This window comes from Portunus trituberculatus, chromosome 35 (genome assembly GCF_017591435.1).
Source record: "Portunus trituberculatus isolate SZX2019 chromosome 35, ASM1759143v1, whole genome shotgun sequence".
Lineage (NCBI taxonomy): Eukaryota > Metazoa > Arthropoda > Malacostraca > Decapoda > Portunidae > Portunus > Portunus trituberculatus.
The window spans coordinates 8,996,661-9,023,574 of record NC_059289.1 but is presented as its reverse complement, the minus strand read 5'-3'; the positions used below and the strand labels follow the sequence as shown (position 1 = coordinate 9,023,574).

The 26,914-nt window shown below is 41.6% G+C and overlaps 1 protein-coding gene across 3 annotated transcripts; it reads right to left on the bottom strand.

Annotated features, from left to right (window-relative positions):
* Positions 1-2,082: 2,082 nt before the first annotated feature.
* LOC123513121 (long-chain fatty acid transport protein 1-like) lies at positions 2,083-26,549 on the bottom strand. 3 transcript variants are annotated; one of them, XM_045270004.1, is made up of 16 exons: positions 26,100-26,549; positions 24,752-24,975; positions 24,432-24,582; positions 16,121-16,246; positions 8,265-8,376; positions 7,996-8,073; positions 7,563-7,710; positions 7,349-7,463; positions 7,102-7,188; positions 5,656-5,730; positions 5,240-5,357; positions 4,933-5,076; positions 4,670-4,807; positions 3,278-3,435; positions 2,939-3,092; positions 2,083-2,751 (listed from the first exon to the last, which is right to left on the bottom strand). In XM_045270004.1, exons 2-16 carry the CDS (start codon positions 24,952-24,954, stop codon positions 2,594-2,596), a joined length of 1,965 nt encoding a protein of 654 aa, XP_045125939.1. In that variant the 5' UTR covers positions 24,955-24,975; positions 26,100-26,549; the 3' UTR covers positions 2,083-2,593. The 3 variants fall into 3 exon arrangements, with proteins under 3 accessions (XP_045125939.1, XP_045125938.1, XP_045125940.1); XM_045270003.1 differs by having other exon boundaries at positions 26,349-26,549; XM_045270005.1 differs by lacking the exon at positions 26,100-26,549 and adding an exon at positions 25,931-26,051.
* Between the last annotated feature and the right edge of the window lie 365 nt (positions 26,550-26,914).

Here is a 26,914-nt window from a genome sequence, read left to right as displayed (position 1 = left end):
GTCTCATATCCAAGATTCTCCAGAAAAACTCTTTCTTCTCTCTTCTGTCCTCTCTTCATTTTTTTCAAAGCCTCCTTTCTCAACTCATTTAACATTTCTCTTTCCTTTTCACCGAGATCTCTTCTCAACCAAATCTTCCTTGTTGTTTCCTGCTGGGCTAGCCTCCATGACTTCTCCACCAATTCATCTACATCCTTTTGTGACTTAAGTTTGATTCTTATTGGCCTCATACCTTCTCTTGTGAACTTTCCAATTCTATGGAAGTCCTCTATTTCTTGTACTAGGTCTTTTCCTCCTCTTGCACCACATTAATGATATTATTTATCACCTTTTTATGTTTTTCTCTCTCCATTTTACTCGGTGTCTTATCCTCCTCCACACCAAATATCACCACACATCTCTTTTTGTCTACAGTTTCCCTCACCAATGTCTCATTTGACTTAATAACCTTCACCACTTTCTCAGCTATCTTCTCTTCTATGATCTGTTGATCTATAATTTCAGCAAGGCCCAAAGTTTTCTCCCTGACTCTTTGATTTCCTTTTCCAGACTTGCAACTTTGTAATTTACCTCCTTTCTTTCCACTTCCTGACTTTTTTCCATTCAGCCTGCTTCTCCATCACTTTTCCTAGAGATTCTCCACATTTTTCGCAATTCACTTTAATTAGCTTAACTTCCTCTTTCAGTGCTGCATTTTCCTTCTTCATATCGGCACAGTCTCTCTTACATTGTCATAACTCGTTTCCAGGCCCTCATACTTTTCAAACAGTTTTTCAATTTTACCTTCTAACTCCAGAATTTTCTTCACATAAGCGCTCTTCTCCATTATTCCTTGAAACCCTGTGAAGTCTGATTCCTCTTTCGAGTTCACGGCCGCCATGTTGCGCAGACGTAAACAAACCAGCTGATGGCTCAAACGCAGGCTACAGTTTATATTTACCTTCACTGGACATTATTTTGCTAATCAACAGTTAACATGACTATATGGAGACGGGACAAACATTACCAGCTCCTTTCCCACCTTGGTTACTCTTAGGTAACTGTAGAATTATAGATGATTGCTCTGGAGCTCAGCGACCACCTCCGCGACGATGTGTGTGTGTGTGTGTGTGTGTGTGTGTGTGTGTGTGTGTGTGCCTGCTGGTCACCCAGCCAGTCTTCCCATTACAGAGCGAGCTCAGAGCTCATAGACCGATCTTCAGGTAGGACTGAGACCACATCACACACACACACACCGAAAGCGAGGCCACAACCCCTCGAGTTACATCCCGCACCTATTTACTGCTAGATGAACAGGGACCACACATTAAGAGGCTTGCCCATTTGCCGCTGCGGGACTTGAACCCGGCCTCTCAATTGTGAGTCGAAGGCTAACCACTACACTACAGTGTGTGTGTGTGTGTGTGTGTGTGTGTGTGTGTGTGTGTGTGTGTGTGTTGTGTGTGTGTGTGTGTGTGTGTGTTTGTGTTACCTAGTTGTAGTTTTACAGGGCCTGGGCTTTACGCCTGTGGCCCTGTCTCCATATCTACATTTAATGTGTGTGTGTGTGTGTGTGTGTGTGTGTGTGTGTGTGTGTGTGTGTGTGTGTGTGTGTGTGTGTTGGCACATAATAAACTTTCGATTACAGCATTTTCTGCACATGGTTATGAATATTACTTGAGCAAGGCCTCTACATCCTGATAGTCCACTGAAACTCACAGGTTTTAAAACACACACACAGACACACAAGAGTATGGAAGGGGCCTTCTAAAAATTTTGTAAGCAACATTCTCCATCCTACTCAGGATTTTTACCTTCTCACTCAACTCTTAGAAACCTGTTAAAAATTTTTATGAGCTTGCAGATAACATCAATAGTTCAGTGATCTCATTTGCCACAGTGATGCCAACACTGCACTTCATGATCCTATATCATTATATAGATATAATGTACCTACTACTGTAATACCTTGCTAAAAATAGTCACATATCCATTTGCTTACAAAATTTCACTACTATTGATCCTGTACCTTTCATCTCCTTCAAGTTTTCACTCACCATTCAAGAATTTATCAGTGCAAACTGTGGGCTGAAAGTAGAACACTTAATCTTTCAGAATTTATCACATTCTCTTACCAGATGCCACATCTTATGTCAAAATAATTTCAAGTCATCTTACTTGTCATACTCCACCATGAAGGCAACTTTGGTTTGAGGTAATGGTTGGTATGCTGCATACTAGCCCCAGACTAGTAATATTGAGTCACTGGTATATACTTATTTATTTATTATGAGTGACTTGCTAAGGCCTAACCATTTGATATAAATATCTATTTAATGGACTGCTTGCACACCACTCAGTATACAAAACTGGTTTAAAATGTGTCAAACTGTAGTAACATATGCAAAACCTGTTAGCATTGGCTGCCATGCAACTTACTGATATGTGCTTTGTTTACAGCCATAGAGGTCTGTAATTTATGAAAGGATAGGATAACTCTGATCACAACAGGTCCATGTGTAACTATCAGTGCTATTCAAGAGATGGAGAAACACGGTGGAAGACAGTTCCTTAAAGAAATGAATACCCTGCACGTACTTAACTTAAATACTATTCACAGTCCAACTTTGGCATCGTTAATCTTGGTGAAAAGTTCTGGAGTCAGGTTGACATATTTGCCAAGTTTCCCATCCAAGAAGTAAAGCTCATCTTTAACCACATTTATATCAAAGCCTTCTTTTTGTAAGGCTAACTTCTTCAGTTTGAAAGTACCTGAGGAGAGAGCAGATAAACTTGTTAAGTAAAACCCCACATCACCATACTGCAAATATTCAGAAATATTCACAGTAAAAAACTTAATCACTACAATTACTGTCTATATACATACTATACTGACAATCCACTGAAGAATGCATTCAAAACAAGGCATCAATATTTGTATGTCTACAGTTTGACATACCTGTGACATCAATCTCCTTCAGTATTCTCAAGAACAGGGGCCAGGCATAAGGAGGCAGATTCTTCTTCATCCCTTTAAGAAAATCTGTCAGATTAAGGTTGCCCTCTGGGTCTACAATTGCTGCCATTCCAGCCTTGCCTTCAGCCCCAGGAACCTGCATACAGACAGTGGAATGGAACCCTTGTACGAATATATATATATATATATATATATATATATATATATATATATATATATATATATATATATATATATATATATATATATATATATATATATATATATATATATCAGACCATCAGCTGGTAGATAAAGGTCAATTTTAAGACTGACTCTTACTTCGACTCCATACACTACAGCATCCTTGTTGCTGGCCATCTTGGAGACCACCCCTTCCACCTCAGTGGATGACACATTCTCTCCCCGCCAGCGAAAGGTGTCTCCAGTTCGATCCTTGAAATACATGTAGCCCAACTCATCCATCACCAGGATGTCACCTGCAGGATATAGAGTTATGGCCTGGTATCATATGACTGAATAATTCATCCCAATCCACCAATGTTGAAATGAATATAACACCAAAAGACAAATATATATATACAGGCAACCCCCGCTTAACAAAGGTTCACACAACGAAATTTCGCTACATCGAACGTTTCATTTTACTACCATCTGCTCATTTAACGAACACCAAACTCGCTTTAACGAAATTTTATCCAGGTAATTTTTTTCAAGTTCGAAAGCCCTGCCATATCACGCAAGCCGATAGGCTTTTGAATACACCAGCGCCTCTCATGGACAAAACGCGCACCACTAATTCCCCCTAGTTCAAAACAATAACAGCGTCAGCAGCAGCTTGTCTTCCCTTGCTCAACATGCCACCAAAATGCCCTGCAATGTTGTCTAGCGTTGCTAAGAAGACCAGGAAGTCTCTTACTCTCAAAGTGAAGCTGGATATTATTCACAGACACGAGGCAAGAAAACTAATAGCATTGCTCGCCACCATGGCTTGACTCTATCTACTGTCTATACTATTTTCAAGTCAGCAGACTCTATTAAGATGGCTGGTGAGACCGTATCTTCCTTGCAAGCTAAAAGAACCACCTAAACTCGTGACTCTGCAATGAATAAAATGAAAAGCCTTGTGGAAATATGGTACATAAGTTTTGTATGTGGTACAATGATGCGCCTTTGTTTACATTCCACAGGTTGCTGGTTAGTGTCTTTCCCGTTCCACTCTCTCTCCCTTCATAAATCTAAGATCATCAAGATTATAGTTACTTAGATACATACATTAGTGTACATTATAATGACTTAAGTTAAACTACCTAAATGTTTAACTTCATAATTTTAGCTTTTATTAAACCTTTTACTGCACTATGATGCACTCTCACTTTGTTTACTCTCAATGGAAGTTCAAGTCAGGGGTTAAACTTGTTATAATTGGTTCGCTCAACGAAACCCTTTCGTTAAGCAGGGGTTGCATGTACTAATTGTTTGGTGCCTGATAATTCCCATCAATCTATTGTGTTACTATTTTTGAAATTCCTTTGTTTTACTTATCTCTATATAACACATCATTAATCCCACAATGAGTAGCCCAGACAAAGCACCACACACTCACACAAAAATCATTCACACTCTCAACTCCATAGAGGCACATGGATCATCCTAACATACTCCAGTGGAGGTTAGGCAAAGAACAGCTGTTAATATACTTCTCTTACTCACCAGACTTGAATGCTGCATCCCCTTTCTTCCATACATCTTGAATGACTTTCTTCTGTGTAGCCTTCTTGTCTGCATATCCGTGGAAGTCACGCATTGGGTCATTCTTTCTGATCATACCCACAAATTCTCCTGGCTCTCCTGATTTGAAAGAGTGGTTAAAAGTAAACATCTACATGTGCACCTAAGCTTTGTCTTGATGGAGTATAGGATGCAGCCCAGTAATGATCTTTCTAAGCTAAATATATTTGTTAACATTCTCTCACCAGGTTTACACATAATGCAGAGTCCATTTTTGTCCCTCAAAGGTTCCCCAGTCTCTTGGTCCACCTTGACCAAGTACACAGGCAGGGCATGGCGAACTATCACTGACACAAACCCACATGCACCAGGTTTGCCATCCATGTTCACTGCAAGGAAAGCACAAGGCATAATATAAAGTCCAGCTGGGCCAAAATGTCACCTCTCACTTGAGGACTTAACATACAAATCATGATCTTAAGGTTCCCAAGACAGCAGCTGACTGCCTCATTGCCTTATTAGAGGGATGACTGTGACCACAGCTACACTCACTTATGTTTGCAATCCCTTCTGTTGATCCATAAAACTCAGCGATGACTGGCATTTTGAAGCGGGAAGTGAACTGCTCCCAGATCTGAGGTCTTACTCCATTCCCAAACATCACTCTTACCTGCAGATTTCAAGAGATGTTAAACAGTGATAGATATTCACACAATGCAGAGTATAACGGCTGCCCACTTATCTGTCACACTGATGGGAATCTTAGTTATATGCATGTCACACAGTGATGAATAAAATTCTTTCTTTTCATTCTTAAAGCTAACATTAATTTATTACTGAGTCATTATTTTATATCTATAAATCTGATGACAATATTCTATGACTGACACCCTCACTTCTATTGGATTCTCTAATATGATAGGAAGCCTCACTAGGTGAGGCTTTCCATGACACAAGCATATCTGTACCTTGTGTTGGGTGTCCTCAGGTTTGGTTGGAGTGTTGAGGAGGTAGCGGCACAGCTCTCCCACGTACTGACCAACCTGGGAAAGAACTCATCTTAAGGTACACTGCTGGTCAGAGCAGAAGGCGCGAAAGGGGCCACGACTTCCATTCTGACCAAATTTCATTCATCCCTTCCTAACTCTTAAACATACGGCGGGATTCGCTGTATGTCGCTATCTGACAACTCTGCAACTCTAGTAGTCAAAGTAGATGATATGTTTCCTTAGTCAACATTTGCCTGTGGTTCATGCACTTGCATTTGAATTTTCTTTCATCCCCCCCCTCACAGCCCCTTTTTGTGGATGCGTGAGCTTACCATTGTGCCTTGTTACTACCTACTGTATTATGGGACCTAGGAAACTAATTAGTAAGGCCCAAATCTCAGTCATTTGTGCCTTAGTGAGGGGGAATAAGTCATATCAAGAAATTGCCACGAACAATGGCATAGCTCTCAGAACTGTTCAACATTGGACCAAAATTTATCGTGAGGGAGGAAGAGATGCTTTGCCACCACCTTACAAGCCTGAAGGGCGTAAGCGCAGTGTGAGCTACATAACTCTGAACATTATTCAAAGACAGCTTTGAGGCCAACCTTCACATACACAACAAGGAACTTCAGGCCAGGAACCCTCTTTGCTGGCTGGGGTGAGTGAAAGGACTGTGCGTAGATATGTGAAAGGCAACATGGGATAATAGAGTTGCCGCGCAGTTACAAAACCTTGCTTCACAAATGGTCACCTTAACAGTAGGCTTGCATTTTATGTCTCAGCACAAAGATTGGGAGTTAGGTAAGTGGCGTAAGGCACTTTGGTCAGATGAGGCAAGCTTTCAAGTTACAGACAACCAGAGAAACTGTGTGTACTGCACACCCGTTAGTAACCGTTATGATCCACGCTACACAACACACATATTAAAACCCAGATTCTTTGATATTGTGGGGTTGTTTTTCTTATTATGGTCTTGGAAAATTAGTGTTTTTGCCTAAGAATGTTCGTATGAACCAAAATAACTACTATGAGCTAATTCTAGATGAGTTAGATGAGTGTATGGAACAGTGCAATGCTGATACCTTCATGCAAGATGGTGCACTGTGCCATACAGCAAAGTTAATTGTTGACTGGTTTGATTTCTGCAATGTCAGCCTTTTAAAACCTTGGTCCGCAAATTTGCCAGACCTTAACCCTTTAGAAAATCTGTGGGCGTACATAAAACTGAAGCTAAAGGAGAGAGAGATACCTCCTCCCTCCCATGCCTCCAAGCCACTATTCAGGACATATGGGACAATATTGATGCTCAGTATCTCCACCACCTGGGTGATTCACTTCCCAAGAGACTCGAAAAGGTCAAGAAGACACGAGGCACTCTATCAATTACTAGTTTACTGTTACTAACCCGGAGTCACTACTTACAGTACAATTGTGCTTCTTGGCCTCAATCCAGAACTGAGAGGCTGAAAACTTGCGGCGGATGACAGCAGTGCAGTTGAACACAAGCACCTGTGCAGTGTAGGATCAAGAATTTCAGCTACATCTTAAAATCAAAATCCTAACTACTCAATAATAGTGTCACTTCTTATGCTGCTCCCATAATGGAAATACCTTTTTGTCTATGTACATACAGGTAATGTAAGCAAGGAAGGGAATATTGGGAACTCACCTGGCCCATGCCCACCATGCCTCCAGCAGTGTGGTATAGAGGAAGGGGGTTGTAAATGATGTCCTCCTCCCTCAGGGTGGCCATGTGGTGGGCTGCAGCACAAAAGAACAAGTACCTATGGGAATTACAGACAATGAAGCAATAAGGCATCAATCTATAATCCACAAACACTTCAAGAGTTAAGACAAACAATTTTCATTGAGTAGTAACTTGCCTGGAGTGCTTGATGATGGCAGCTTTGGGCAGACCAGTGGTGCCAGAGGTGTAGATGTACACCAATTTGTCATTAGTGCCAACTGAGCCTATCTTAAGGGGTGGGGTGGGACTAGAAGTGCTCAGCAGCTGGTCCAGGTTCTTAGCATCTGATTTTGTAAACATTGATATATAAATACTATGCATTTTAGAACAATGAATTGGTTTATTATTTAAGATGAGTTCTGGCCAAGGATAACCAGAAAGGTTGAACAGAATGCCCACTGAGAGGGCCAGTCCCCAAAGAGTAATGGAGTAACCAAAGTTATGAGGCAAAAAATGGCCCATATATAACAGTTTACTATGGAAAATCTGTGTCAATGTTTAAGTCTAAGGTACAAGACTGAGTGACATGTATATGCTAAAGAGGAGTTCTCATCAACATTACAACTCACCACTGACTTCTGGAGCTGTGTTATGACACCCTGACACATACACTGGAACACTCAGCTGGTTCCTCACTTCTTTCAGGGCTGCAAGATGATTAACAATGATAATCTAGTAATAACAATCATATCTTCAACATTTTAACCCCAATGACAAAGAACATACTAGTACTTCCCACCTGATCAACAACTACATATCTTCAAAAGTATGAGGATTGGCTTTGATTGATCACAAATATGGAGATTAATATTTGATGTGTCAGTCTGCCCTTCCTCACCTTTCTGCAGCTCCACACCACAGATGATGGCCTTGGAGTCTGCTACCTGGATGGAATGGACCAGTGGGGTCTGCTGCAGATTGAAGTTGATCAGCGCTGCCACAACTCCCACCTATGGATGGACACACACACCCACACACACACTAGAGGACTGCGTGGAACTTTGCTCGAATGAACAAGAGATTATTTGAAGGATAGGGAAATGAGAACTGTGATCAGAGATACATACTCATCTTCAGGTAAAGTAACTAGCGGAGTGCCACAAGGGTCAGTGTTAGCCCCCATTATGTTTCAAGTTTATGTAAACGACATTCACATTGGGATAAACAGTCATATACATTTATTCACTGATGATGCAAAGTTGCTAAAAGTTATCAAAACCAGAGAGGACTGTCTGCTGTTGCAGGAAGATTTAAACAAGATCTATGAATGGAGCAAGAAGTGGAAATTGGAGTTTAATGCCAAGAAATGCCACATAATGGAACTAGGAAAGAGTAAGAGAAGACCAGTATGGAACTATTTGATGGGAGAGGAGCAAATAATGAAGACTAAGGAGGAAAAAGATCTTGGAGTGATCATACAATAAAATCTAAGCCCTGATAAACACATAGCAAGATATTTGGACTATCATATAAGATGTTGACTAATGTAAGAGTGGCATTTCATTACATGGACAAAGATATGATGAAAAAAATAATCACAAGCATGATACTCCCAAGGATGGAATATGCAGCTGTGGTATGGTCTCCAAGCTCTAAAAAGGATATAAGAAAATTGGGAAGGATACAGAAGATTGCTACAAAGATGGTGCCAGAATTAAAGGACCTCACATATGAAGAACGATTGAAGGAAAGGGGACTGCTAACCTTACAAGATAGAAGAGAACACGGGGACCTAATAACAATATACAAGATAGTAAATGATATTGAAAAGATAGACAAAGAAGATTTGGTGCTGTTGACGGAAGAAGATGGAAGGACAAGAGAACATGAAAAGAAGATCTGGATGAGGCAGTGTGTGAAGGATATTGGAAAATACAGTTTTCCACACAGAACGGTGGAAAAATGGAATGCATTGGATAATGGAATTGTCACAGCACATAGTGTGCATAAATTTAAAGAAAAACTAGATAAATGGAGATATGGAGACAGGACATTATGAGCCCCGCTTGAACCCTGTACAATACAACTAGGTAAATACACACACACACACACACACACACACACACACACACACACAAAGACTTAATAGTGCAAAATGTGTGCCTTGGAGGAGACGAGGAGGAAGTGGTGGGTGTGGTGGTGACTGATGGAAGGCAAGATATCAATATTGCAACTGTGTATGTACCACCAAAAACAAGTGCATGGTCAAACGATCAGTATAATACGTAGTATGGTGGAAAGCACATTGGAAAGAATGAGAAATGAAGCTGCAAAGAAAGCAAAAATGGTTATAGTTGGAGATTTCAACTGTAAAGACGTCAATTGGGAGGAATTTGAAGTGGGGAATGGTGGAGAATGGGGTGAGCAGCTATTAAATTATGCGGTGGGAAATTTGATGACACAGTGGGTGAGGCATCCAACAAGGGGAAGGAGGGGTGATGCTCCGTCGAGACTGGACTTGATATTCACAAAGGGAGTAATTCTAGAAAATGAGATTGAGCATGAGTGTCCTTTGGGGAAGAGTGATCATGAATTATTGAAATTTGAGGTAAAGGTTGGGTTCAGCAAAGATAATGAAGTTGGATACAAGGAGGAATGCCTAAATTATGCTAAGGGAAGATATAAGGAGTTGAGAAATTACTTTGGAAATGTGGATTGGTCCGAAATGTACCAGGATTCATACATGCAGTTAAAATATGAAAAATTTATGGAAATATATAGTGAGGCCGCAGAGAACTTTGTGCCAAAATATACTAAGAAAATCTTAAAGGGAGATCATTGGTTTAACAAAACCTGTGACAAGCAAAAACGGAGAAGGAAAAGGCATGGGAAAAATACAAGAGAAATAATGAGGAAGTGGAGAGAGAAGCATATAGGAATGCAAGAAATAAATATGTTCAAGTGAGAAGAAGGGCACAACAAGAATTTAAACAGAGAATAGTGGAGAATTGTGAAAGTGATCCCAAAATGTTTTATAAATTCATTAATGGTAAATTACAAAAAAAAGAAACAGTTGACAAATTAAAGGTTGGAGATTATATATATGAAGATACAAGTGTCATTGTTGAAAAATTGAATGAGAATTTCTGCAAAGTATTCATAGAAGAAACACAATTCAATCGACGGATGTTATCTGTGACAAGATGGATGCAAGAAATTATAGTAACAAAGAGTGACATTGTAAAAGTTTTGAGTCAATTAGATGTTAACAAGGCAATGGGATCAGATGGTGTGTCTGGAAGAATGTTAAAAGAATGTCAAGAGCAGTTGCTAGATCCAATTTTAGATTTAACAAGAACATCTATCAACACGGGACAGGTGCCAGTAGAATGGAAAAGGGCAAATGTAGTACCAATCTACAAAAGTGGATGTCGCATGGAACCATTGAATTTTAGACCTGTTTCTTTGACCAGCATTATGTGTAAGATATGTGAAGAAGTGATCAAAAGCAAGTGGTGTGAGTTCCTGGAAAACAAAGAAATACTAAGTAAGAAACAGTTTGGCTTTAGAAAAGGGAAATCGTGTGTATCAAATTTGCTATGTTTCTACTCAAGAGTGGTCGATATTTTACAAGAGAGGGATGGATGGGTTGATTGTGTATACCTAGACCTAAAAAAAGCATTTGATAAAGTACCACATAACAGATTGATGTGGAAATTAAGTAGTATTGGAGGAGTAAGGGGAAATCTGACGGAGTGGATGAGAAATTATTTGACAGGTAGAGAAATGAGGACGGTAGTGAAGGGAGTGAAGTCAGAGTGGAGGAAGGTAACCAGTGGAGTTCCCCAAGGTTCGGTGCTTAGTCCCATCATGTTCCTGATCTATGTAAATGACATGCCAGAGGGAGTGAGAAGTTATATGAATATGTTTGCAGATGTTGCAAAGATTATAAGGAGAGTGAGGAATATGCATGACTGTAATATACTGCAGAAGGACTTGGACAAAATATATGAATGTAGCAGGACGTGACAAATGGAATTCAATACTGACAAAAGCTGTGTAATGAGAATGGGTAGAAGTAAATATAGACCATATAAAGACTACCAGCTGGGGGGTAAGACTGTAATTGAAGTCAGTGAAGAAAAAGACTTGGGAGTGACTGTACAGAGTAATCTGTCTCCAGAAAAGCACATTAATAGAATATTTGGAAAAACGTACAGCATGCTCCAAAGTATAGGATGGGCATTTAATTACCTGGACGGGAACATGATAAAGAAAATATTGACCACCCTGATTAGGCCACAGTTGGAATGTGCATCAGTAATTTGGTCACCATACATGAAGAAACATGTCAAGAAACTGGAAAGAGTGCAGAGGTTAGCAACAAGAATGATACCAGACCTTAAGGAGGTACCGTATGAGGAGAGGTTAAATAGGCTGGAATTAAGCATGTTGGAAGAAAAAAGAGTCAGAGGGGATATGATAACAATGTTCAAAATAGTACATGGAGTGGACATATTGGATAGGGAGAACCTGATCACAATGGCATCCAGTGATTACCTAAGAGGACACCCAAAGAAAATACTGAAGGACTCCTGCACGAGCGACATCAAGAAGTATAGCTTCCCGTATCGGAGCATTGACGCATGGAACAAACTGAGCGTGGATATGGTGTGTGCGGCGAGTGTCAGTCAAATGAACGAAAAATTGGACAAGTGTGGACAAAGAGACAGGACATAGAGAGCTACGGCTCGGGCCCTGTAATCACAAATAAGTAAATACAAACAAGTAAATACACACACACACATTGCCCATTGGGAAAGAGTGATCATGTATTAGTAGAAATGGATATAGATGAGGGAAAAGACGATAGAGATGAATCATACAAAAAAGACTGATTAAATTGTAGAAAGGCTAATATTGAGAATCTCAAGAACTATTTCAAATACGCTAACTGGGAGGAAATGGAAAACTCTGAGGGGGTGCAAGAGAAATATAACTTATTTTTGGAAATATACAAAACAGGAGTCAGAGAATATGTCCCGAAATATAGAACTAAGGTAGAAGGAAAGAAAGATTGGTTTAATGCAAAGTGTGCCAGGGCAAAGGAGAAAAGGGATGGAGCATGGAAAAGGTGGAGGAGAAATAGAAATGCAGTAAATAAGGTAAACTTCAAGATAGCAAGAAATTAATATGTTAAAGTGAGGAAGGAAGAGGAGAGGACCTATGAAAAGGACATAGTCAAAAAATGTAAGGAGCAACCGAAATTGTTCTACAGATTCATAAATGGAAAAATAAGACAAAAAGAAACAATAGAAAGGTTAAAAGAAGAAAATGGGATGGTGGAAGACACAAAAAGTATGGCAGAACTGTTAAATAATAAGTTCCAGGAGGTCTTTACTAAGGAATCCAAATTTGAGAGACCACAGGGTAATAGAGAGACCATCTATATGGAAGAGATTAAAGTAACCAAGCTTGAAATAAAAGAATTAATGAAGGAACTGGATGAAGAAAAGGCAATGGGACCAGATGAAGTCTCACACAGAATACTGAAAGAATGTAGTGATGAACCAGCAAGTCCTATATACAACATCATAAAATGCTCAATAGAAAATGGAACAGTACCAGTAGAATGGAAAAGAACTGAGATGGTCCACATATATAAAAGCAGAAGGAAGGAAGAACCTCTAAATTACAGACCGGTATCACTAACTAGTGTATTATGTAAGATGTGTGAAAGAGTAATAAAGAAACAATGAATCGAGTTCCTTGAAGACAACAAAATTATTATCAAATAGCCAATTTGGTTTTAGAAAAGGTCAGTTGTGTGTAACAAATTTACTGAGTTTCTACTCTAAAATAGTTGACAGAGTACACGAGAGAGAGGGATGGGTTGATTGTATTTATTTGGATTTAAAAAAGGCATTTGATAAAGTGCCACATGCAATAATACTGTGGAAGTTAGAGGAGAAGGGTGGCTTAAAAGGAAGCACATTAAGATGGATGGAAAATTATTTGAGGGGGAGAGAAATAAGGACGGTAGTCAAAGATATGAAGTCCAAGTGGAGAGCAGTAGAAAGCGGAGTGCTGCAGGGGTCAGTATTGGTGCCAATACTTTTTCTCATATTTATAAACGACATGCTAGGAGTGAACAGCTACATAAATTTGTTTGCGGACGATGCGAAACTGTGCAGAGTTATAAAGCAAAAAGAGGATTGTGAAATACAGGCAACCCTCGCTTAACGAAGATTCACACAAAGAAATTTCGCTACAACGAAAGTTTCCTTTTACTACCATCTGCTCATTTAATGAACATCAAACTCGCTTTAACGAAGCTTTATCCAGGTAAATTTTTCCAAGTTTGAAAGCACCGTCATATCATGCAAGCCGACAGGCTTTTGAATACATCAGTGCCTCTCGTGGACAACACGCGCACCACTCACTCCCCTAGTTCAAAACAATAATAGTGTCAGCAGCAGCTCGTCTTCATTCGCTAAATTTACCACCAAAATGACCTGCAATGTCGCCTAGCGTTGCTAAGAAGACCAGGAAGTCTCTTACTTTCGAAGTGAAGCTGGATATTATTCACAGACACGAGAGAGGCCAGAAAACTAATAGCATTGCTCGTCACCATCTTGACTCCATCTACTGTCTCTACTATTTTCAAGTCAGCAGACTATTAAGAAGGCTGGTGAGATCATATCTTCCTTGCAAGCTAAAAGAACCACCTGAACTCGTGACTCTACAATGGATAAAATGGAAAGCCTTGAGGAAATGTGGTACATAAGTTTTGTATGTGATACAATGATGTGCCCTTTGTTTACATTCCACAGGTTGCCGGTTAGTGTCTTTCCCGTTTCACTCTCCCTCCCTTCATAAATTTAAGATCATCAACATTATAAAGTTACGTACATACATACATTAGTGTACATTATAATGACTTAAATTAAACTGCCTAAATGTTTAACTTCATAATTTTTACTTTCATTAAACCTTTCATTGTACTATGATGCACTCTCACTTTGTTTACTCTCAATGGAAGTTCAAGTCAGGGGTTAAACTTGTTATAATTGGTTCGCTTAACAAAGTTTCGCTTAACGAAGGGTTTTTAGGAACGTAATCCCTTCGTTAAGTGGGGGTTGCCTGTACTGTAGGAAGACCTAAGTAAGATCTGGGAATGGAGTAAAAAGTGGGAGATGGAATTCAATGTGGACAAAAGCCATGTCATGGAAATGGGAAAGAGTGAAAGACGACCAGTGGGAATCTATAAGATGGGAGATGGAGTAGAACTGGAGAAAGTAAAAAAGGAAAAGGATTTGAGAGTGGCGATGGAAGAAAATAATCAACCCGTAAGCCATATTGATAGAATTTTCAGGGAGACATATAATTTGCTAAGGAATATTGGTATAGCATTTCACTACATGGACAAAGAAATGATGAAGAAACTGATAAGTACTATAATAAGACCCAGATTGGAATATGCAGGAGTTGTGTGGACCCCCCATAAAAAGAAACACATAAGGAAGCTGGAGAGACTACAAAATATAGCTACAAGAATGGTTCCAGAATTTGAAGGGATGACATATGAGGAGAGACTAAATGCTATGGATCTACCAATCCTGGAACAGAGAAGGGAGAGAGGGGATCTGATACAAGTTTGTAAATTGATCAACGGAATGGACCAAGTGGATAATGAGAATCTGATTCTGAGAAAAGAATATGACATTCTAAGGACAAGATCGCATAGTAAAAAGCTGAGAAGGGAAGATGTCTAAGAGATATTAAAAAATATAGTTTCCTGCAAAGATGTGTTGAGACTTCGAACAGTTTGAGTGAAGGAGTAGTGTCAGCAATGAGTGTGCATAGTTTTAAAGAAAAATTGGATAAGTGTAGATATGGAGACGGGGCCACACGAGCATAAAGCCCAGGCCCTGTAAAACTACAACTAGGTAAATACATACACACACACACACACCAAGGGAAAATTTTAGCAATATACAGCATATAATCATTGATAAACCAGAAAAGAGCATTTTCCATTGCTTATAATGAGAGAGAGAGAGAGAGAGAGAGAGAGAGAGAGAGAGAGAGAGAGAGAGAGAGAGAGAGAGAGAGAGAGAAGAGAGAGAGAGAGAGAGAGAGAGAGAGAGAAACCTGAACATACTGTTATTTTTAATTCTCCTTTAGGAAAAATTAACTACCTAGAACTAAGAAGGAACAAGATCGCATAGTAAAAAGCTGAGAAGGGAAGATGTCTAAGAGATATTAAAAAATATAGTTTCCTGCAAAGATGTGTTGAGACTTCGAACAGTTTGAGTGAAGGAGTAGTGTCAGCAACGAGTGTGCATAGTTTTAAAGAAAAATTGGATAAGTGTAGATATGGAGACGGGGCCACACGAGCATAAAGCCCAGGCCCTGTAAAACTACAACTAGGTAAATACATACACACACACACACACACCAAGGGAAAATTTTAGCAATATACAGCATATAATCATTGATAAACCAGAAAAGAGCATTTTCCATTGCTTATAATGAGAGAGAGAGAGAGAGAGAGAGAGAGAGAGAGAGAGAGAGAGAGAGAGAGAGAGAGAGAGAGAGAGAGAGAGAGAGAGAGAGAGAGAGAGAGAGAGAGAGAGAGAGAGAGAGAAAGAGAGAAAGAGAGAGAGAGAGAGAGAGAAACCTGAACATACTGTTATTTTTAATTCTCCTTTAGGAAAAATTAACTACCTAGAACTAAGAAGGAACACTTACCTTGGCACAGCCCAGCCACGTGCAGACATACTCTGGTTGGTTCATCATGAATAAGGCCACAGTATCCCCATGTTTGTATCCCTCTGACACCATCAGGTTGGCTACCCTGTTGCTATACTCATCAATCTGTTGAGGAAACATGCTATCAACAAGTATATATTCATACATTTCTGATATATGTAAACTGTTTATATTTCAAAGTTATAGTAATAGTTTTGTAGTGTATGTGTGTGAATGATCAGTTAGTTTGTTCTGTCTTTCAGTATGACTGTTGTACGAGCGAATGATGTTAACACTGTTGGATTGTGTTTGGATGAGTGCTTCACTGATATGTATAAAAATTGTGTCTGAAGCTTTGAATCCTACCTGTAAAGTTGTTCTGTGAGTTGGGAGTGGGGAAAAGGAATAAACCAGGCAAAGGCGACAGTCGTGTTCCTATACCAAGTTGCTTCTACAAGCTATCTAGGCCCGTCAGTTTGTCGTTATGGCATCCAAAGACTCTCGTGAAGATAGCCAGATAATGGACCTTCGCCTTATACCTGAATTCGATGGAGTGTCATAGCCGGTAGAGGAATGGTTGGAAAAGCTGGAGCTGGTGTGTACTCTACAAGGAATCACAGAGCTCCACACTGTTGTGCCTCTTCGACTCGTCGCAGGTGCTTTCTCCATCTACCAGCAACTAGACAGCAAAGACAAGACAAATTTCAAACAAGTAAAAGCTGCGCTGATCTCTGCCTTCGCTGTGGACAAGTTTGTCGCCTACGATCAGTTTGTCACCCGCTGGCTTCGAGATGGAGAGTCGGTCGATGTGTATTTGGCTGACCTGCGCCGCCTGGCCGCCTTGTTTGGAGGAATTCCATACGTTGGCCTAGGCTGTGCATTCATGGTCGGTCTACCTGCATCAGTCAACCGCATCCTGAGAGCCGGCTCACGTCTGGAGAACTTGAACATCACAGAAATTTTTTAACCGAGCCCGTGCTGTCCTGGCAGAAGAAGAAATCGGCGCAGGAGCAACAGTACCCTCCCACAGATCAAGTCAACGATGGTGCACAACAGCTCCGGTGGCAGCCGAGGTAGTTTGCCGCAAGTGTAGACAACCGAACCACTATGCTCGTGATTGCCGGGTCGGGCGCAGTGGATGCCTGGGAAGCCGAAGCAACGTGCGCTGCTTTGGTTGTGGGCAGCCTGGTCATATTGCTTCCTCGTGCCCGGGAAACGCCACAGGGGAGGTGGTTCAGGCACCAGCCACTTCTCCAGACTATCAGTAACGAGCGCCCTACCGATTGTTAAACTGCTTGTTGACGGAGTGAAATGTGATGCCCTGATTAATACCGGTTGCACCAAGTGTATTGTGTACGCCCCCATGTGCTCACAGTGAAGGAAAGCCAGTATGAGCATAACAACAATAAGTGGTGACCATTTTGAGTGTGTAGGGACGGGCCAGGTGAAAATTATGTTGCTGTTAGGATCATCTGTGTCAGTGAGTGCACTCGTGATGCGAGACAGGCTGCTTGGTTTCGACTTTGTCATGGGTATGAGCAGCATAAGTGTTCTGGGTGGTGTGAGAGTGCATTCCCTGGACAATGTTAAATTTGGTGTCGAGGAATCGGAAGTGGTGTCAGTGGCGGGAAGTGCTTTGTCGACAAACATTGAAGAAAGGGACTTTACAGTAACTTATAACAAAGCTAACAAATGGACTATGCTGTGGAAGTGGTAGAGTGGAGTGGGGCCACAGCATCTGCATAACACAGTTCCAGAGTACAGAGTATCACGAAATGTTCGGCAGGAATACGAAAATGAACTGTGTCGGTGGATCGAAGATTGTTGGCTGATCCTATAAGAAGAGAGTTTTCATGGGCCAGTGAGAGGAACTATTCCCCTGATGGCTGTTGTACAGCAGAATAAGAAAAAAGTTCGCCCTGTGTTAGACTTTCGTGAACTTAATTCTCACCTTGACGCGCACACAGGTGAAGCAGACGTTTGCGCAGAGAAGATTCGAGAGTGGTGCAGGCAAGGACAGAGAGTAGCTCTCGTGGATTTGCGAAAAGCCTACCTGCATATCCATGTGCACCAATCGCTGTGGTCGTGCCAGACGGTGCTGTTTCGAGGACGAAGGTATTGCCTGACAAGAATGGGATTCGGGCTTAACATAGCGCCTCTCGTCCTGAAGAAGATTCTGAGCACTGTGTTAAGTTGGGACGAGAGAATTAACACTGCTGTCTCGCCGTATCTGGACGACATGCTGGTAAACGAAGATGTAGCTTCTGTAGCAGATGTTGTACGTCACTTGTCCCATTATGGCTTGACTTGCAAACCCGCAGAAAGTGTTTATGAAAGAGCTCGAGTTCTTGGCATGAGAGTCTGGGGGGAGCAACGGGGCCTTTTTTGGAAGAGGGACAACATCATCAAAGACATGCCAGAAAGATTAACAGAATGGACGGTTTTCTCTCTGTGCGGCCAGTTGACAAGCCACCTACCTGTGGGCGGCTGGCTGAGAATGGCGGCGGCATTTATAAAGAAACAAGTCAAAACAGCAACCTCTTCCTGGGATGACGAGGTTAATGACTCAAAGCTGCGTTCAATGCTGGAAGAGACTTTGAAGAAAGTGGAGAGTTCAGATCCGGCCAGAGGACAGTGGGACGTTGAGGGGGAGCATGCTTTGCTGTGGGTGGATGCAAGCTCTCTTGCCCTAGGTGCCGCTTTGGAAGTGAATGGTGACATTATTGAAGATGCGTGTTGGTTGAGACGGGACGAGTGCGTGCACATTAACCTCGCTGAGCTAGATGCAGTTATCAAGGGATTGAACCTTGCCATAGCGTGGAAGATGAAGAAGGTAACTTTTTATCACTGGATTCAAGATATGTTGTCAAAAAAGGCCCGGGTGAAAACAAAGGCCTTGAGTGAGATGTTGATCCGTCGGCGTCTTGGGATACTAAGGACCATCATTGAGGAATACAACTTAAAACTGGATGTAAACTTAGTACCATCTACAGAAAACAAAGCAGACACTCTCACTCGTGTGCCGAAGAAGTGGCTTAGCCCAGACCGTGAACACCTGGTATGTGGAGCTGCCGACACCGTCACTCCGGAAGAAATAACCACGATCCATGAGACCAGTGGACACCCAGGTATTAGGCGCACACTATATTTTTGTAAGAAGCTTTTTTCTTTAGTTCAGCGACAACAGGTATGTGATGTTGTTCAAGAATGTCGATAGTGTCAGTCAATTGATCCAGCACCAGAAAAATGGCAAAGAGAACTTGGCGTCCCTAGAATTTGGAGTAGGGTAAGCATGGATATATGTCATGTTAATAATAAACATTACCTCACTCTTATAGATTGCGAACCATCATGCTACACCATCTGGAGAAACATAAGACGTCAAGACACTGCCAACGTCATCGAGCAGTTGGAGTCAGTGTTTTTGGAGCGAGGAGCACCTGAGGAATTATTGACTGACAATGCTACTAGTTTTCGCAGCTTATTGTTCACAGAGTTTGCTGATCGTTGGGGCATAGCTCTTCGGTACCGCTGTGCTAACGTCCCATCAGGCAACGGTATATCAGAGCGGTGTCACCGGACGGTGAAGACAATACAGGCGCGCACAGGCTGTCTGGTGGCACAGGCAATCTACCTCTATAAAGTGATGCCGAGAGGGAACAGCGCGGCATCCACCCCAGCCAACCAGATATTCCAATATGAAGTTAGGTTGCTCGGCATTGATGGGATAAGTCAACAGCAACCATGGAACGGCACGCATCGCTACAGCGTTTGAGATCGTGTATGGGTTCGTCACTCCAGCAGGCGTTGCAACTCCAGGAGCCTCCAGGGCACGGTGACAAGAATTGTATCGGCACAGAGTGTTGAGGTTGACGGCATGCCTCGCCACATACGGGACCTATGGTTGGCCACTGCGCCGCTACCGCCTACCCCAGAAGAGGTGCCACCCGCGAGGAGGCTGGATGCGGAAGAGGAATACCCCATACTGTTCCAGTTATGAGCCCCTGCTATGGATCCGGACAACGAAGAAAGAACCGAGGAGGAAGATGAAGAAAGAGGCAGCCCAGAAAGACCACAGCTACGACGGAGTACACGAGAGCATCGTCCTACACAGCTGTGTCAATACTGTGATCTATAGGATCAGGGGGAAGTGTAGTGTATGTGTGTGAATGAGCAGTTAGTTTGTTCTGTCTTTCAGTATGACTGTTGTACGAGCGAATGATATTAACACTGTTGGATCATGTTTGGATGAGTGCTTCACTGATATGTATAAAAAATTGTGTCTGAAGCTTCGAATACTACCTGTAAAGTTGTTCTGTGAGTTGGGAGTGGGGAAAAGGAATAAACAGGGTAAAGGCGACAGTCGTGTTCCTATACCAAGTTGCTTCTACAAGTTTCAATACAGTGACCACTACGCAAGTTGCCTTTTCCTCAGCAAAAAAAGTGAAACAGTTAAAACACTGCAAATATTTTACAGAAAGGACAAAAAGTAAAATAACATACATAGTAATAAGAACAAAAGGACATGAGTTGTCAACAATATGGCAATAAGCTATCATTCCTTAATTTTCTAGCTTGTGCAAACTCATGCAACCAGCCAGATTTAGTTCTGCACAATAAATGAAACATCATTCAATTCTTAAGGTGGCCAGGATGCATTGTTCCTTCCAGCAAGCTGTGAAATGAGACCAGCTAACAGTAACCAAAGGACCACTCAACTCTTGGTGATCATTTTTCATAAGCAACATGCTGGACTGTTTACCTTCATGTCTTGAGATTGCCTCTCATGGCTACTTAACTCAATTTCTCTGTATCTCTGAAATTCCTAAAGGAAGGGATATGTGTACTACACAAGGTCATGTACATCTGTAGAATTTTCTTTTTTGTGTGTGTGTGTGCAGGAGAGGCCAGCCAAGAGCAATACAATATTAAAAGAAAAAAGGCCCACTTGAGTGATGGTTCTCTAAAAGATAAGTAGAGCGTTAGCCAGCATTAGGAAGCAAATGTCTTTATACCTCCCTCTCAAAAGATGTCAAGTTGTAGGAAAATGGAAATACAGAAGCAGGTAGCAAGTTCCAGAATTTACCAATGAAAGGTATGAATGATTGAGAGTACTTGCATTAGAGAGTTGGACAGAATAAGGATGAGAGGGAGAAGAAAGCCTTGTGCAGTGAGGCTGCAGGAGGAGGGAAGGCATGCAGTTAGCAAGATCAGTTGAACAGTTAGCATGAAAATATCATTAAAAGATAGAAAGAGCTGCAACATTTCAGCGGTGAGAAAGACGCTGAAGATAGTCAGTCAGAGGAGGGGGGTTGATGAGACAAAAAGCTTTTGATTCCACCCTATCTAATAAAGTTGTGTGAGTGGAACACTCCCCCAAACATGTGAAGAGTACTCCATACAGGGCAAATAAGGCCACTGTACAGAGTTAGCGGTTGGAGGGGCGAGAAAAACTGGCGGAGACGCCGCAGAACATCTAACTTCATACAAGCTGTTTTAACAAGAGATGAGATGTGAAGTTTCCAGTTAAGATTATGAGAGGAAGAGGGAGACAGTTGAGTGTCACTGAAGAAGAGGGGATAGTTATCTGGGAGGTTGTGTTCAGTCGATAGATGGAGGAATTGAATTTTTGGGGCATTGAAAACTACTAGTTTTTCCTGCCCCAATCGGAAATCTTAGAAAGATCAGAAGTCAGGTGTTCTGTGGCATTCCTGCATGATCTGTTGACTTCCTGAAGGATTGGTTATCTCTGAAAGGACGTGGAAAGATGTAGGGTGGTATCATCAGCATAGGAGTGGATAGGGCAAGAAGTTTGGTTAAGAAGATCATTAATGAATAGCAGAAAAAGAGTGGGTGACAGGACAGAACCCTGAGGAACACAACTATTAATAGATTTAGAAGAACAGTGGCTGTCTACCACAGCAACAACAGAAGAGTCGGAAAGGAAACTTGAGATAAAGTTGCAGAGAGAAGGATAAAAACCGTACAAGGGCAGTTTTGAAATCAAAGCTTTATGCCAGGCTCTATCAAAAGCTTTTGGTATGTTGAACACGAAGTTTCACTGAAATCTCTAAAAGAGGATGACCAGAACTCAGTAAGGAAAGCTAGATCACCAGTGAAGCAACCTTGATGAAGCCATACTGACAATCAGATAGAAGATTGTGAATTGAAGATGTTTAAGAATTTTCCTAATCAGGATATACTAAAAAACTTTAGACAAGCAAGAGACTACAGCTATAGGACGATAGTTTGAGAGATCAGGATGGTCACCCTTTTTAGGAACAGGCTGAATGTAGGCAAATTTCCAGCAAGAAGGAAAGGTAGAAGTCGATAGACAAAGTTGAAAGAGTTTGGCCAGGCAATGGGCAAGCACAGAGGCACAGTTTTTAAGAACAATAGGACTGACCCCATCAGGTCCATAAGCTTTCCGAGGGTTTAGGCCAATGAAAGCATGGAAAACATCGTTACAATTAATTTGACTGAAGACATGATATAGTCAGAGGGAGGAGGAGGAGGAGGAGGAGGAGGAGGAGGAGGAGGAGGAGGAGGAGGAGGAGGAGGAGGAGGAGGAGGAGGAGGAGGAGGAGGAGGAGGAGGAGGAGGAGGAGGAGGAGGAGGAGGAGGAGGAGGAGGAGGAGGAGGAGGAGGAGGAGGAGGAGAGGGAGGGACAAGCCGAGAATCATCCAAGCTAGACTTGTTAGCAAAGGTTTGAGAGAAGAGTTCAGCTTTAGAGACAGAAGAGATGGCAGTGGTGCCATCAGGATGAAAATAAATAAAGGAGGGAAAGATGAAGAAGTAAAGTTATTGGAGATGTTTTTGGCTAGATGCCAGAAGTCTTGAAGGGAGTTTGAGTTTGAAAGATTTTGATGTTTTCTATTTAGCAAGTTGAAGAACAGACTTGGCATGATTCTGGGCTAAAATATAATGTGCGTGAGATTCAGGAAATGGAGGGCTGAAGTACCTTTTGTGGGCAACCTCTCTATCATGTATAGCACGAGAACAGGCTGAGTTAAACCAAGGTTTAGAAGGTTTAGGTTGAGAAAAGAATGAGGAATGTACGCCTCCATGCCAGACACTATCACCTCTGTTATGCGTTCAGCACAAAGAGATGGGTCTCTGACACAGAAACAGTAATCATTCCAAGGAAAATCAGCATAATACCTCCTCAGGTCCCCAAACTGGCAGAGGCAAAACACCAGAGGCACTGCCGCTTTAGGGGGATCCTAAGGAGGGATTGGAGAAATAGGACAAGATACAGAAATGAGATTGTGATCAGAGGAGCCCAACGGAGATGAAAGGGTGACAGCATAAGCAGAAGGATTAGAGGTGAGGAAGAGATCAAGAATGTTGGGCATGTCTCCAAGACGGTCAGGAATACGAGTAGGGTGTTGCACCAGTTGCTCTAGGTCATGGAGGATAGCAAAGTTGAAGGCTAGTTCACCAGGGTGGTCAGTGAAGGGAGAGGAAAGCCAAAGCTGGTGGTGAACATTGAAATCTCCAAGAATGGAAATCTCAGCAAAAGGGTAGAGGGACAGAATGTGCTCCACTTTGGAAGTTAAATAGTCAAAGAATTTAATATAGTCAGATGAGCTAGGGGAGAGATAGACAGCACAGATAAATTTAGTTATAGAGTGACTATTGAGTCGAAGCCAGATGGTGGAAAACTCAGAAGATTCGAGAGCACAGGCACGAGAGTATGTAAAGTCATTGCACACACAGACGCAACATCCAGTTTCAGAATGAAAATGAGAATAGAGAAAGTAGGAGTGAACAGAGAAGGGGTTACTGTCAGTAGCCTGAGACAGCTGTGTTTCGGTGAGGAAAAGAAGATGAGGTTTAGAAGAGAAGAGGTGGTGTTCCACAGATTGAAAATTAGATCTAAGACTGTGAATGTTGCAGAAGTTAATGTAGAAAAAGTTGAGGGAGGTGTCAAGACATTTGAGGTCGTCATCAAGAGAGGAGTCCGACTTGGGGGCATTTCTGGTCTCCTCCCCAAAAGGCTGGGTTTGGAGTCGCCATATTTCAATTTTTAATTTAAAGTGAAGGGTTTATGTGTGGTAAGTGCATGCAGTTTCGTGAGAAGAAGGAGAATTGTCTTTAGAGTGTAGGCTGTGACTGCCCCTTTTAGTTGTGAGACACAAAGGGAAACGTTCAGTGAAATCACAACTAGCTTTAATGGAAAGTTCACAGCACTACCTGAGCTAGTGCTATTAGACCTTGCTGGGAGTAAATTATCATTTCAGTTGGTGTCTACTGCCTCCTCCTTAATGTCATTACATCATAAAACATAAAATGAAGAATCATTACTAACCTGTGCAAAAGTCCATTTTTGATCTTCAAATATGAGAGCAACTTTGTTTGGATTTTTGCGTACATTCTCCATAAATAGCTTAGGTATATTGCTATTAAAGTATGATGCTGTTTTCAGTTTTATGAGAACTTTCAGATATCTTATACCAGCTCTGCAAAAAAAAAAAGGTAAAATGATGGATTAAAACATATAAAAGTCACCCCATAACAATATCACACTATCACAAAACATATAGAGACATACATATAACTAGAAAAAGGGAATATCCTACAGTGCCCATCCTCAGTCAGCAAAGGGAAGCTGACAGAGACAACACTCACCTCAAATCCCGTGGTAGAGTCATGTACACAAGCCATAGGGTGTAGTATCCTCCACAGGCAATGTATACCAGTGCTGCTAGACCAAGAAGTTGGCAAAGGGTGAATGGTGGCACTGTCCAGCCTCCCAAAGACATTTCCTGGAGGCTGGCACCCCAGACAAGGGCCACCGCTCCCACCACCACAGCCATCCGAAGTAAAGCCATGCTACCTCATCAAGTGGGGGCCTGAAAAAAAAAAAAAAAAACCTGACATAAACCTTTGAAGACATGGTGAGCTATGGTGTGAACTTCTATCTATGCACCAGGCCAGGAATCAAAAAGTACCATGCACTTATACGTGCATCATTCACGCTCTTATTCCCATCAGCCTTTGGTTGAGATTTTTTTTTTATGTCCTGGCCTATAGCACCTGTAGGTAACTTGAAGAGTATTGGAAGCACTGTTAAGCTTCCACCCATTAAAGGTGCAGGCAATTCTATTTATAGTGGTACCCATATTAGGGCCAATATTACCACCCAAGTGCATCTTTGATGTAACCACCTAGAACCTGAGTATCATGGTGATGTGTAGGTAACTTTAAACCACTCGACAAATGGCAAAGAAACAAGGCGATATGTGGTGGGATTCAAACCTACGAATGGACATCTGCTTGATCCCACACTCACCACTTTATCCACAATGCCACCTTACTATATCATAGGAGCTCAAACTACGACTTATAGGTATGTGTACTTGAAATACTGAACATTTGATTTTCTTTGGTTTTCTCCTGTTTTCCCGAGTGTCACATGCATCTTCTCATACATCTTTCCATAACTATTTGGTTATGGATGCTTCATGCTTTTTGATTAAACAAACATGTCCTCCCATATATGGCTACCTATACATCTCCCAATCAGCTGACTCATTTTAGCAATAAAAAGTACTTGGAATGGTAAGATATCCAAGAAGACATGAGTAAGGATGACAAGGATTATGTGGCTTAATGCAATTGATGGTTGAAAGACAAGATACATATTTGCCTGTACTTATAAGCCATAGGGCTGAGGGTAGCATCTTGGTGCAGTGGGAATGGTGAGATATACACAGTAGAAGGAGTAGGGATGATATGGAAGATGCGGTTCAATGAATACTTGTGAAGATAAATTAAATTGATGGTTGAAAGACATGGCACCAATACCTGTTCTTACGAAGTCATTGAATGATGAGATGCACAAAGAATGACTAAAGATGATTGGAAAGATACACTCAATGAATACTTGTGAATAAGATGAATCACTATGATTAAACGACAAGTCACAAAGTTCCTGTTATTACTACTGAAGATAACCCAGACACACAACCAGTACCTCCTAGAGAGCCAGAGTGATCACCGGTGTGAGATGATCATGCACTATCATACACGCTGCTATCTAATCACAGTGCCCTTGGTCTTACTGTCCACTACACAGATTACCATCTTCTTTATGGCATCGGAAGGCACTCCTCAATCCACTCTCCACTTTTGTACTACACTCCTTACTAAAGTAAACCTTTCCTGATTTCTACGACAGTTCGCGCACAACTTTTCCATTACATCATACTCTGAACTAAATTACTTATTATCATCCAAACTCGGAGTTTTTCTTGTCCTCCCCGCCTGGCAGTGCCCCGCTCGACAACAGGCAATGACATCAGCCCACCGTCACAAGAGGCCAACATCAGCTGATCACTGTCCATTCACTGACACTGCTGCTAGTGAATAGTGACTGGTCTTAGCCTCAGGCGGGATGCTCAAAACTCTCCCACGTCTGCTGAGGCTGAGTGGTGACCAGTCAACCTGCACCCTTCTCTTACAATAGGAAAAGGGGTAAATGGGTCGAGATACAGATAATTTTTTTAATAGGGTCATGTAAATACTATTATAACAGTAGTTTAAATGTGCAGTGTTGATGAAAATACATAGAAGAACGGCATTTGTCAGAAAGTTGTATTTAAGCAGAGAGAGAGAGAGAGAGAGAGAGAGTCTGAGGGGTATGTCGAGATCAAGGAATATCCTTGGTCGAGAGCTGGAATGAGGTAGGGATATATTGTAGTGATGGGCGAACCGAGTACTTTCTGCAAACCGAGTATTTCGGTATTGATTACACTGTGAAACCGAGTAAACCGAGTACGAAATGATTAC

Bases quoted from the DNA above. Each gene is read 5' to 3' on its own strand.
- LOC123513121 (XM_045270004.1), bottom strand. From the start codon at position 24,954: ATGGCTTTACTTCGGATGGCTGTGGTGGTGGGAGCGGTGGCCCTTGTC. The intron at 8,377-16,120 runs GTAAGTGTTCCT...GTCCATCCATAG, and splicing joins CGTGGCTGGGCTGTGCCAAG to GTGGGAGTTGTGGCAGCGCT. The intron at 5,358-5,655 runs GTACAGATATGC...TGAAATCTGCAG, and splicing joins CTGAGGACACCCAACACAAG to GTAAGAGTGATGTTTGGGAA.